Here is a 12,330-nt window from a genome sequence, read left to right as displayed (position 1 = left end):
GCATTTCAGCGCATAACACGTGTTACAAAAAAAGTTGAGCCGCTCTTTTTCCATTTCTTCAACCAATCGGAGAACTTGTGATCAGTGTTTCTACTGTCGATGCATATCGCCTTTTAAACCAACACACGAAAGCGCAATAATCCTAGACAACTCAATTTCGCTATACTAATCTTTAACAAGTGAGCTCTAAGAACCGAATTAGCCAGACAAAACAAACACAAGACTAATTATAAGGAAACTAATTAAATATATATATATATATATATATGTCTCACATTTTCCATGAAAAACTCTGGAGTACATGTGGTTTCTTATCTCTGGAGTTTATATTGTGGTTTAAAGAGTCCTTACGCTGTAATTATCTGTTGAGAAAAATTATTTGATCACATCTTGAGGAGTACTCGAGTCGTGTGTTTGAGACTTTCTATGGTAAATATAGCCCATATAGGACTGGTGTGAGCAAAGTGGAAGTGTGTAGGTGTGATGTAATCCAGCCATGGTGGTGTTGTGTCAGACGTTTGTGGTTTAGTATTCGGTTTTGGGCGGCTCTATGTCGGCTGGGTTGTATGGAGGCTGAGCATTGTTAGAGTCAGGCTGGGGAGGAGGGTGAGCGTAGCCGGCCTGCACAGGGAGGTTGAGAGGGTACGGAGGCTGAATGGCAACGTAGGCGGCTTGGCTGTATGGTGAAGGATATCCTCCTGGAGACACAGAGGAAAATAATAATAATTAAACTATAAATGACAACAGTTAAAGGCTAAACACTGCTGTCCTTACCAACATGAACGTATTATTGTGAAGCTGTGACTGGCATGCCAGATATTAATTATTGTATTTGTTCACAGCCACATTGTGTACTGAAATCACTGTGTAATCAATGTTATGGATCAGTCTTCAGATGAGTGGGTGTTTTAAATTAAGAAAAAATTAACAATTAGTTTTATTAATGTAAGTTAGTCAGGATGTATGCCGCATCAGAAAAGGTATACAACCATGAAGAAATGTAACTCACTACTTAAAAAAAAAAAAAAAAAACCTTTTTGGTTTGAATTCCTCATATTATTTTCTTACTGTCGGTAAATAAAATAGTTCTTATTATTAACATTAAGTCTTGTAGTAAAAATAGTCACACTGTATTGGTTACTGCAGACTGATTTGCCTGATTGCACAGCTTTTGCCTTAACTTTGCCAACATGAAAGGAAATATGAATTTATATTCAATATGATGTAAGCTAGTGACAGCAAGGTGAGTTAACATACTACAAGTTTTTAGTCTATTTTATTACATACCTATTATAAAGAGACTGACAAGCATATTATACAGAATATATACAGTGGAACCTCGGAATACGAGCATAATTCGTTCCGGAAGCGGGCTCGTATTCCAAAACACTCGTAAATTAAAGCACATTTTCCCATAAGAAATAATGGAAATTAAAATAATTTGTTCCACAGCACCAAAAAATAAATACATAAAAATTATTAACACAAAATATAAAGTAAAAATGAAACAAATTAACCTGCACGTTAACTTAAAAAAGTAAAAATAAATCTCGACAGATAAGTGTTTCCATTTATGGAACACGACCACACCCACACTCCCATGGTTGGTGCCAAGCAAACAGTCAGCTGTTTATGATGGGGGCTGAAGGAAGTGATTCCCAAGCCGTCGGCTGAATTTTTCAGGTACTGACAGAACACAGACGGCCATGGCTCGAAGGGGAAAGGTCATCAAGTGACTGCCAGGGAAAGCAACACGTCGAAATATGCTTTCACATCTACGAAAGCATCACCCATGACAGCGTGACACTTTGTTAAACATAACGTCATGCTTAGGTCTTGAAATGACTGGTTTTAACATTAGTGTAACTATCGCTTTCGAAATACAGACCTGCTACCGGGGCAGATAACATGGCTAATTAGCTGGTTTCTCCCTAACACTAATTTTATGCAAAATTGCAAAATGCTAAATTTTAGCACAGTGCTGTAATTAAATATAGCTGGTATCACATCTATATTCTTGCTCCAGTATTCCTTAATTGTGTACTGTAGATCTATTCAAAATCGCGAGGTAAATAAAATGGGCTGCATTTATGTACAAATATGCTGTATGCTATAGAGCAAATATGCTAAAAATAAAAGAGATTAATGGGGAAAAATTAAATAAAATTTTAGAGCTGTAATCTCATTACGGTGAAACTGATATTTTTTGCTTAAGGTTATTAAAATATTAGAATATCATATTAGCCCATGACTAGGTCCTAGTATGCTTATTAACTTTATAATAATAAGTTACAATTTGTTGGGTGTAACTTTTTCAAAGGGGAGTGTAAGTCTTTGACTTTTCAGAAAAGACTTAGGGAGGAAATAATTCTCCGTGCACTCTGCTGTGGCCAATTTGTCTTTGACAAAGGAACATTTTGCAAAACTGCTGGAATTAATTTCGTTTAGACGACTCTTTGTTTCTATCTGTCTATTGTTATTATTAAAGAAAACAGCACAAACAACAGCTCAAGGGCTTATAAAAACATTTTTGTGTGAACCCACGGTGCGCGTGTGCGCTCTTTCACTTTGCCGAGTTTTGATCTAAAGTCAGATGAACGCGCGCGTCAATACGATTTATAGGAGATTTCTCTTTCCCAGAAATACAACAAACACAAATTTATACTTGTTAAATAAATGCTGTTTTTGCGGCGCTGTGCGAAACGCACGCCGATGTGAGTCGCCTTATTTCAGTCATAATATACTAACTTTTTTGCTGTGTAGTGGACCACGCGCGCAAACCTTTCACGGGCGAGCCTTTCTCTGAATACGCAGTTTTAATGCGGGTGGGGTTAAGAAACACCACACTGGCAGAAGTAGACTAATGATTATAAATGTGTCAGGGAAAACGGCAAGGAAACTTACTTTGGTCATTTTAATAATTCATTGATAAGCTGATGTCTGGTTTCAGCTGTGATGAAGGTGATCGTGTCATCACATCCTCTCCGCAGCAGTAGATGTGCCAATAAGTCACGTTTCATACGAATTGCATAAGCTGGATTTTTTTGTTTCATTAGTTTATATAAAAGCAGACAATTCGCTTTCTGCAAGTATATATTTTTTACGTCTGTGAGGCGAGTATACACAGAGTTTCGGACGCGCTCAAGTTCACAGAAACCGATACAGAACAGCGCTCTATCCCTGTTTGCTTTCATTATTTTACATCTTAACGCTTTGTCATTATTGTGCGTGCACTTAAATAAAAGTAGACTTAGGCTATGTATCTTATATAGTTTTATTATATAATTTTTGCCCATTAATCTGACAACACCTGTGGCTCACCCACTTTTTCTGATACACACCCAGAGTTTTCTGGCGGGCGAGTGTTACACATGATAAAATATAAAGGCTCACTGGGTTAACATTTGCTTTGCTTAAATTTGATGGAACTAAGAAATGCCCATATTTAATTAAAATTCTAAATTTGTACTGTAATTTTAGTACTGTGATTGTAAATTTGTTTAATGTTTCGCTTAAATTTTATAAGATTTTGCCGGCAGTGGTACAGCGCAACGGGGGTACAGGGATGTAAAAATGTAATTTGTTAAAACGTTTTTATTATTTATTAAAGAACATTATGATTATCATAACATTCTTCTGCATTTAATTCTTATAATAATGCAAAAACACATCGACATCTACTGACGCAGTAGCACGTCCTGACAATTTTGGAATTTTTATGGTAATTTAGTTTTGTTAATTTCAGTTAATAAATTCACAATAAAATGAAAGACCTCAAAATAAGATGACAAAAAACCATATATGCGTAGATTTTCTAATTACACATAATACAATCTAAAGGCTCACTGTTTTAACGTTCACTTTAAACATTACTTAATGTTAAATGTTGCTTAAATTCAATCCTAATAAGATTGAAATAAATTTGAATTTTACATTTGTACTGTAATTTTAGTAGTGTGATTATGAATTTGTTTAACTACAATGTTTCACTTGCTGTTATCCGCTACTATGTGCAGCTCTAAAGGAGCTGCGGCTCATTAATCCTTAAGAGACTTAACTGATGCCCGAGGCGTCAGTCTATAGTTATATAGCGCCATTCAGCGGTAAAAGCCAGTACTGTAAATGCACAAACCCAAATGCTGCCGCTGTGAGGTGTGGCGGTAAAACCAGAATACCGCTTGAGTACTATCTGTATATTTCTTGTAATCATATTAGACTGCTATGGGTTAACAGTTAAAAAATACATAAAATACTGTTTTATTATTTTTTCCCGAGTAACAATATCAAATTCTAATTCAAATTATATTTGTCACATACACAGTCATACACAGTACGATATGCAGTGAAATGCTTATACGACCGCCAGTGACCTTAAAAAAAAAGCTTATACATAAGAAATAAAAATAGATAGGCCAATCCAGTGTTTGACCTTGAAATGATTGACAGCTGTGCAGCCAAAATTAATCGACACTCTGAAAACCTGCACCCCTTCCATCTCACATGAGTAAGGAGTCATCTTTTCTCAGTTTTCCATCCTAAAACATGCCTTATTTAGCGCACTCACTTTCTGTCCAGGTAAATGAGCATATTTTGAGTATTAACAGTGCAGTAAATATATTACAGGTTGTATACAAACCAACAGGCATTGGTAGTTCTCCTCAAAACACCTGGTGGCTATTATAAAACTCTGTATATACAGCATGGACACGAACACACCTGAGTGTTCTACCTGAGACTTTTTTTTTGTATCAATCTTCTACACATATAATAAAACTGTAAAGTTGGCGTGTCTGTACATTAAAGATATTTAACCTGACAATGCAGAAAATAAAAAAACGGGCATCGACGAGTTTGTCCATCTTATCATTAGACGAGCATGAATTAACGGGCTGTTACACTGTCGCAAGCAACATAAAAAAAAAAGCGGAAGAAGCTTTAATAATTTAGAACAGAACAACAGTCTTTACGTTAATGTGTGAGTGTATTTAAACGAGAGAAGAAAGTTTTAATGTGTAAGAAGAGAAAAGGGAGACAGGAGGGGCTGAAAGCAAGAGTCTTCACTTACTCTAGCCTCACACACACACACATACACAGTGCCTGCATGCAAAAGGGAAACGCTTATCTGCCAGAATTTATTTTTAAGTTTTTTGAAAGGTAACGTGCAGGTTAATTTGTTTTATTTTTACTTAATATTTTGAATTAATTATGTTTATGTATATATTTTTTTGGGCTGTAGAATGAATAATTTAAGTTTCCATTATTTCTTATGAGAAAATTACATTTGGTTTACGAGTGTTTTGGAATATGAGCCCTTTCTGTAAATGCAAGTACTGTATTGTTTTCTTTTTTCAATAAAAATATTTGCCAAGAAAAAAAAAACCAAGAAATTGTTAACTTCTTAATGGGTATCTAAAACACCATGCAGTTTGTCTATAAATTCAGTTTGGATTTGGAAGGAAATCTGTTTTTACCACTCTCCTGGTACGGTGGAGGCGGTCCCGGTGCATAAGGCTGGCCCTGATACGGGGCAGGGGTTCCATACCCGGGCTGGACAGGGTAACCAGGCTGTGAAATTGAAGAAATTGGCTGGTGGGGCGGATTCTGAGCTGCAGGGTTTGGAGGCTGCTGCTGAGGGAACTGCGTTACTACTGTGGTTGTTGTCGTTGCAACCACGGCTGTAAAGGGAGGTCAAAAAGTTTAAAATTAATCCTCTCACCATCAATTTCCCAGTTATCTTCTCTGACAGCGTAAGAATCTATTTTCAGCATAAGAAATGTTGTGTTGAAAATAGTTTAGAAGTAGCTTTTTGCAGTTTAACAAACCTGCAAATGAAGGTCTAGTGAAAGTAAAATAAATGCTAATTTAATACTAATACTGTAAAAAGACTAATCACACTGAAATATAGATGTTTTGTCAGTGGCCCAAGCCACCATACATGTTATCCAAAAGTAAAAAGGCAACACATTACACTTAAGCAGAAACAAACAAAACTGATTCAACTTTCCGGAAACTTGGGTGTCAGACACTGAGTGAGATCATTCACATTAAACTGACATGTTTACAAAAAGGAAACACCCTTCAAAGCATGCAGCCTGACATCCTGAAAATAATTTTAATGAAATTAGAAAGAGTTTCACATATCAAAACGATACTTCCGCATAACTTCTCAAGTACGTGGTCTAGACATTATATTATAGGTTTAATATATTTTTAAAAATCTTACTGAGATCTTATAAAGCCAACAATTAATAAGAGAAAGATAAAACAACTACTACACACAAACACATGTTAGACACGTCATCAAAGGTCCGCCCACTGTCATGTTCAGCAAACGGCCTCTTATGGAAAATATGACCCTTTATTATGTGACCACTTCCTGCATAGCAAGTATGTAATCACTCCAGTAAGGCTTTCTTGGAAAACAAGAGTCAGAGTGACTGTGAAATCCCACAGATCCTTGAATACTTCTATCCTAGGCACATTCCCAACAAGTCCACTGAACCAAATCTGAACCAAAAGAACAAGACGACAGGGCCAACAGATACCACAAGTATTGCATTAAGCAATATCCCGCCTGTGATGAGTAAAACTGCAAGAAATTTAGTATGTAGACTAGTAGTTTTTAAAGGAATTGAAATGTTTTGTTCCACTGCAGCTAACAGAATATAGAACTGAAAAAGCTACAGGGACCTTACAGGGTTAAGAGCCTTGCCAGGAGTTGAATCAGTAATCCACACCCTTTAACCTCTGAGTCACCAGTAGGCTACAATTATCTACTGAAGATGATCAGTGTGCCACTAATTAATATAGTCCTACCAGTTTGTGGATTCCAGACAAACTGGTAGGACTAGATCAATTAGCGGCACAAACTGAACACAATTATTGTTTTGTTGTGTTTTATTTTTGCAGCTGTACTGCAAAAATGTGTACATGTGCTGTACTGCAAAAATGTGTACATATTTACACAAGAAACGCGACTTAAATGATAAATATGTGAAACTCAGTATTCACGTTAAACAAAAACAATTTCATAAATTAAGATAAATAAGAATACGCTTTCTGTAAGAACAAAACTGATGGCACCCTATAAAATGAAGAAGTGTCTATGGTTGCCTAGGCACGGCAGTGGCCGAGTTACATTACAAGCGCGGTCTAATTCAAAGTGAATTGTGAGTCATAAATGAAGCATAGATAATTTATAAAAATATTCAAACTCATGCTGACAGATCACAATTTGTTCTGAACCAGAGCTGTGAATTTAGCTGGACTGTCTAGACTTTTGGACAGTGTGATTTTCATTTCAATTCCATAGCACAAATGATTGCCTGATTTGTCTCTAGCAACTATATTTCTTAAAGGATTTAATATATTAAAAGTTACTAAATGTATTACATATGCACTGAAGTGCTGCACAACTTGTTTTGTTGAATTTTTAAAATGTCATGTCGCATACAAAGCAAAAACTATTTTTTCTGCCAATATGCTGCATCACACTCCAGTCCAGTAGGTGAAGGTATTTCATGAACTGTGCATAAAATTTAAGGTAGAAAAAGAAACAATACTCCAACAAAACGATTTGCATTTTCTATAGAAATTGTGTTTTTATGTATTTCACAATTTTAGGGTATTTAACGTTTTTCTAAATAGGTCAAAAGGCGCATTCTGATTCTAAAGAACTGACTCATCAACTAAAACGTTAACAGATATCAAAACATATCAAATAACTGATTAAATTATACAGCCCTAGTCTGAACAGTAAATTTAGCTGGAACTGGAGCAGTTATTCATCCTATTTTTATTTAACTTTTTTCTCAAAAAGTATGGTATTGTGTGAACTATATTCTAACGGCTTTGGTAGTAAGAGTCACATTCCTGTGCTTCATGTCTAAGACGTTGTGTAATACTCAGAAACCACCAACAAATATGTATTATCTAACACAACAACTCTGCAGAGAAGAAATTTAAGGGCCGTGACTCTTTGATCAAACCAAAGATGTATCATGCTACAGATCCTGATATAGTTAAACAAACATAGTCAAAAACAACCACTTTCACAGGAATGGCCATTTGACTGCGACTGCAAACTTCCATTCACATTTATTCATACTAATGTTACTTGTTTTAAATATATACCCCTTTAAAAGAAATCTTATAAATACTGTTGACTTTTTTTCTCAGTTATTCATTGATCTGAAATGCTTGAGTCACCATGTTAAAAAATTTTTTGTCAGGACCGCCAGTCAGATTGCCGCCATTAAGATGCTAATGTTGGTGGTCAGAAAAGTGTACAACAAATAAACAGACAATTTGTGAGTCGTAAGCAGACAGATACTATTATAATTAAACAGGTTTTTTTTTACTTACATGTGGGTTTTCTGCACATTTTGTACAAGCAGCAGCAGGGGTAATTACAGCAAATTATAATTATGGTGATAATGGTGAAAAAAGGAATCAAAACACCGAAAGCAATAGGTGCAGCTAAATGGGTAGTGCTGAACTCTGAATACCTGAAAAGGAATGATGAAATCCATTAAAAACTGTTATAATTTAATCCTTATCCTCTGTGACATTACAATGAACTGATTCAACAACAAACCGTGTTCAAATAATCAGAAATTATAAAAGGTATACTATAGGTCAATGATTAAAAAGATAATTTGCCATCAAAAAATCAAACACATTAAAAAATTATGTCATGAGGTAATACTCGGCCTGTTTTTCAACTGATCCAGTTCAGAGCAACATGAACCACAGCCTGCATTCATTAGCAGAAGCAATTATTGCAGAGGACAAAAATGTTATGCTAAGAAATGCCAAGGAAATATATTTATATTTATTAAATGACCAATTTAAATTACTGTACATTCATAGTGAATATAGATTGAGGATTGACTTAGCAATTTCAGGCTCTATTTGCGTGTCTAACAGTTTCCATTATTTTACTTTCGAATGCAAGAAGTATAGGCTGAAATTTTATTTATTTGATTCTTATTGGCTGAAATTTTTTCACAAGGCACCGATATGTGCAAGACAATTCAAAGATCAATTCTAAATTAAATCGCATCGAAGTGAGAAATTTGTGGTACTACAGAAATGTGTGGAAATCAGATGTTTCACCTCATGTAGTCTTGATGCAGCTTCATTATGACGGCTTATGACTGCAATCGCTCTGATGAACTGCCATAAACAGTTTTGTACCCAAGTCCATCAGTAAACGGTTTCCAACCTTAACACAGACTTCATGATAACTGGAATGCATCTCCTGTTATATCATTTCCATTTTGACCATCTACCACAACATTTTAGAATTAATTTATTTGTCTGTGCTTATGGAAAAAATTATGACAAAAACCTTTCATTTCGGGTGCCTCCGAGTGACGCAGTGATAAAGCGCTCGCCCTATCATCCGGAGATCGCTGGATCGCTTGTTGTCGAAAAAAAACACCTTTCATTTCATGGTCTTTTCAGTTTTTGTTTTCTTTTACTGGGTACAATGCTATAGGGTTCCAAATTGAGATGTGTATGTTATTTATGCTCTGTAAAGTCTTCATAACAGCTCTAATCTGCTATAATTTGTGATTTTTGAGGCTGGTAACTCTAAATGAACAACTTCTCTGCAGCAGAGATAAGTTTTGGTCTTTCTTTCCTGGGACCGTCTTCATAAGAGTCAGTTTTATAATGGTGCTTGATACAAAAATTTAATCAGAAGATGATCCCAAACTTTTGACTGGTGGTATAGAACTAACTGTAACAGTTCTAAACTCATGTTTTCTTCCTATATTTCTTTATAAGGTCACAAGGCAGTGTTGCGTAAAACATCCTAAAGCAGAACAAGAGATTGTTCCTGATAATTAACACAAGGAACAAAAAAAGAAGAAATGTCTTTTAATTTGCCAAGCCCAATGCCTCTCAGTTTCCTGCTAGTGATGATGCCTGACTACAGCTGGTACTCTGTGCCAACATTAAAAGGGTATGTTTGACAGCACTCATTGGACTGACCAGAACAAAGTACGATAGGAAATCCACAGAGCTCAGTGCAAATCTGAGAAGAAGGATGTCACTTGGAGTCATTACCAAACAACTGAACTAAAGTTTTCAGCTGCTTACAGAAACAAAGAAAACTTTCTGAAAATGTTTTAAACATATGAGGCATTAAAACCAAACAACACCGTAGCCACTATTATACATGATGGTGGTAGCATTGCATTCAAATCGATGCGAAACCTAATTGAAGCTAGGGGCCTTCATCTGCAGGGTTTTAAACACTGCATTGCTGAAAGATGAATGACAGATGACAGACAAACAGGTGTGCCTTATAAAGTGTTCGGTTATTGTATATAAAAAATGGTTTCCTGTAAATATAACAAGGAAAGATCCAGCTCACATTTAGCACATCTGTCTAGTACAGTGTAGACTTTTTTGGTGGTGAATTGTGCTTGTTATTTACATGAGTAAAGAAAATGAAAGTAACACAAACAATGGATTGATTTTGCAAGCCCACTTATAACAGGCCTACAGGAAGCTGTGTACAGACACTTGCGTAGTCTGGGGGCTGTACATCAGCAAGGTGGGAAAAGAAAGCTGACTGATTCAATTCTGTACCACCTAATAAAGCTAAAACAAGCATTAAATTATTTACAATAAAGGTGTCATTAATGTTTATCTGGAAAAGCTTTTATTCGTGATCTTACTTTTTGCAGAAGTCAACAAATTGTAAGAAAGAAGATGGACAGCAGTACCGACTTTCACATTTACCACAGCAGTACATAGTCCCGCATTCCTTGGGTGGTTGATAATTCCCAAATAAATCCTTGTAGCCATCGCATTTATCAGCTGAAAAAACAAAAGGCAATAAGAAATAAATATTTAAGCAATAATACAAATAATACATACAAAATAAACGGGTTAAACTTCTGGAGCTGTGTAATGATCAGGTGAAAAAGGATTGTGATCAAGGAACCAGCACAAGAGACATCTCCTTTCTTCTTTCTTTTTAGTCCATGAAACATTTACGATTAAGATCAAATATTTGTCACATGTACCTTTGCATCATAGTGAAATTATTATTTTTTTTTTAGATATTTAGTTAGGAAAGATGAGCAAGGCAGGCCGAGATACAGGAGCAGGTAGCGTTCTCACACACAGTACAGTATGTATATACACAGTATATATACTGTGATATATATCGTGGAAACAGGAATTGATCAATACAATATTTAATATTATCTTGATACCTAGGTTCTGATTTAATTTTTATTGAGATTCTGTATGCATCACGATTTTATAAACATCCCAATTTTATATGCATTTTGTTTCAGATTTTGTAAAACAAAACTAATAATTATATGAGGAATAAACCTGAAAAGCTTACAATGTGTGAATAGTTCAGAGCATGCCATCTGTAGGATTATACAGGAACGCCACATTTTTACCACCTCAAACACGTAATTACATCTCTGTGATTAAATATGTAACATAAAAAAGCCTCAACAAACATTTTAACTTACTAATGAAGAAATACATTTACATTTAGGCATTTGGCAGACGCTCTTATCCAGAGCGACTTACATGTTTATCTCATTATACATCTAAGCAGTTGAGGGTTAAGGGCCTTGCTCAAGGGCTCAACAGTGGCAACTTGGCGGTTGTGGGGTTTGAACCCGGGATCTTCTGAACCGTAGTCCAATGCCTTAACCACTGAGCTACCCCTGGCCAGTACTGAAATAAAACAATTAATCACTACAACGTTGGATGAATCTGTTATTATGAGCTTATATCATATTTACAGACTATAACAAACAAAAAAAATTGTTTTGGACATTTTTTGTTTGTTTGTTTGACTTTTTTTTGAGTGCTTTTTTTACTTCTGCGACAGAAGTCTGGGTGTTGTGGTTTTATTGAGTTCTAACCTGTTCGTTTTACACGGTGAAGCTCATGAGCTGCTTGTGTAAATAATTTTTTGCTAAATAAAATCAAAATAAGTAAACAAAATCTTTGCTTAATAAATAAAATCCGCAATCACTCACTGACACGTTCCACTTACCCATTGTGGTTAATATCAAACTAGCAGTAAAGGCCAACACAGCTGCGATGAACGAGGCCATGCTGAATATCTCCTGCTCTCTTCTGTCTGAGCTCTCAAACGCTCCTTAGTCTTCTACTGTAACATGAGCTCTAGGAGCTGTGCAGCACACACCTACACCGGGGTTGCCAGATCAATATGTTTCCCCCTCTGTGGAATAGCATCACAGACATGCAAGTGGTTCGATGATAAAATTCATTCACCTTCTATACCGGCTATCCTGTCCCAGGAGCTTTGGGGAACGATGC

At 35.8% G+C, this 12,330-nt stretch overlaps 1 protein-coding gene across 1 annotated transcript; it reads right to left on the bottom strand.

Moving 5' to 3' along the window:
* Positions 1-298: 298 nt before the first annotated feature.
* On the bottom strand, positions 299-12,104 carry LOC128510929 (protein shisa-5-like). The gene is made up of 5 exons (XM_053483467.1): positions 12,044-12,104; positions 10,740-10,833; positions 8,365-8,507; positions 5,472-5,675; positions 299-698 (listed from the first exon to the last, which is right to left on the bottom strand). The coding sequence occupies exons 1-5, from the start codon at positions 12,102-12,104 to the stop codon at positions 526-528; spliced, it is 675 nt and encodes a 224-aa protein (XP_053339442.1). The 3' UTR covers positions 299-525.
* Positions 12,105-12,330: the final 226 nt, after the last annotated feature.

The sequence above is a fragment of the Clarias gariepinus genome, chromosome 23 (genome assembly GCF_024256425.1).
Source record: "Clarias gariepinus isolate MV-2021 ecotype Netherlands chromosome 23, CGAR_prim_01v2, whole genome shotgun sequence".
Taxonomy (NCBI): domain Eukaryota; kingdom Metazoa; phylum Chordata; class Actinopteri; order Siluriformes; family Clariidae; genus Clarias; species Clarias gariepinus.
This window is presented reverse-complemented; position numbering and strand designations above follow the sequence as displayed.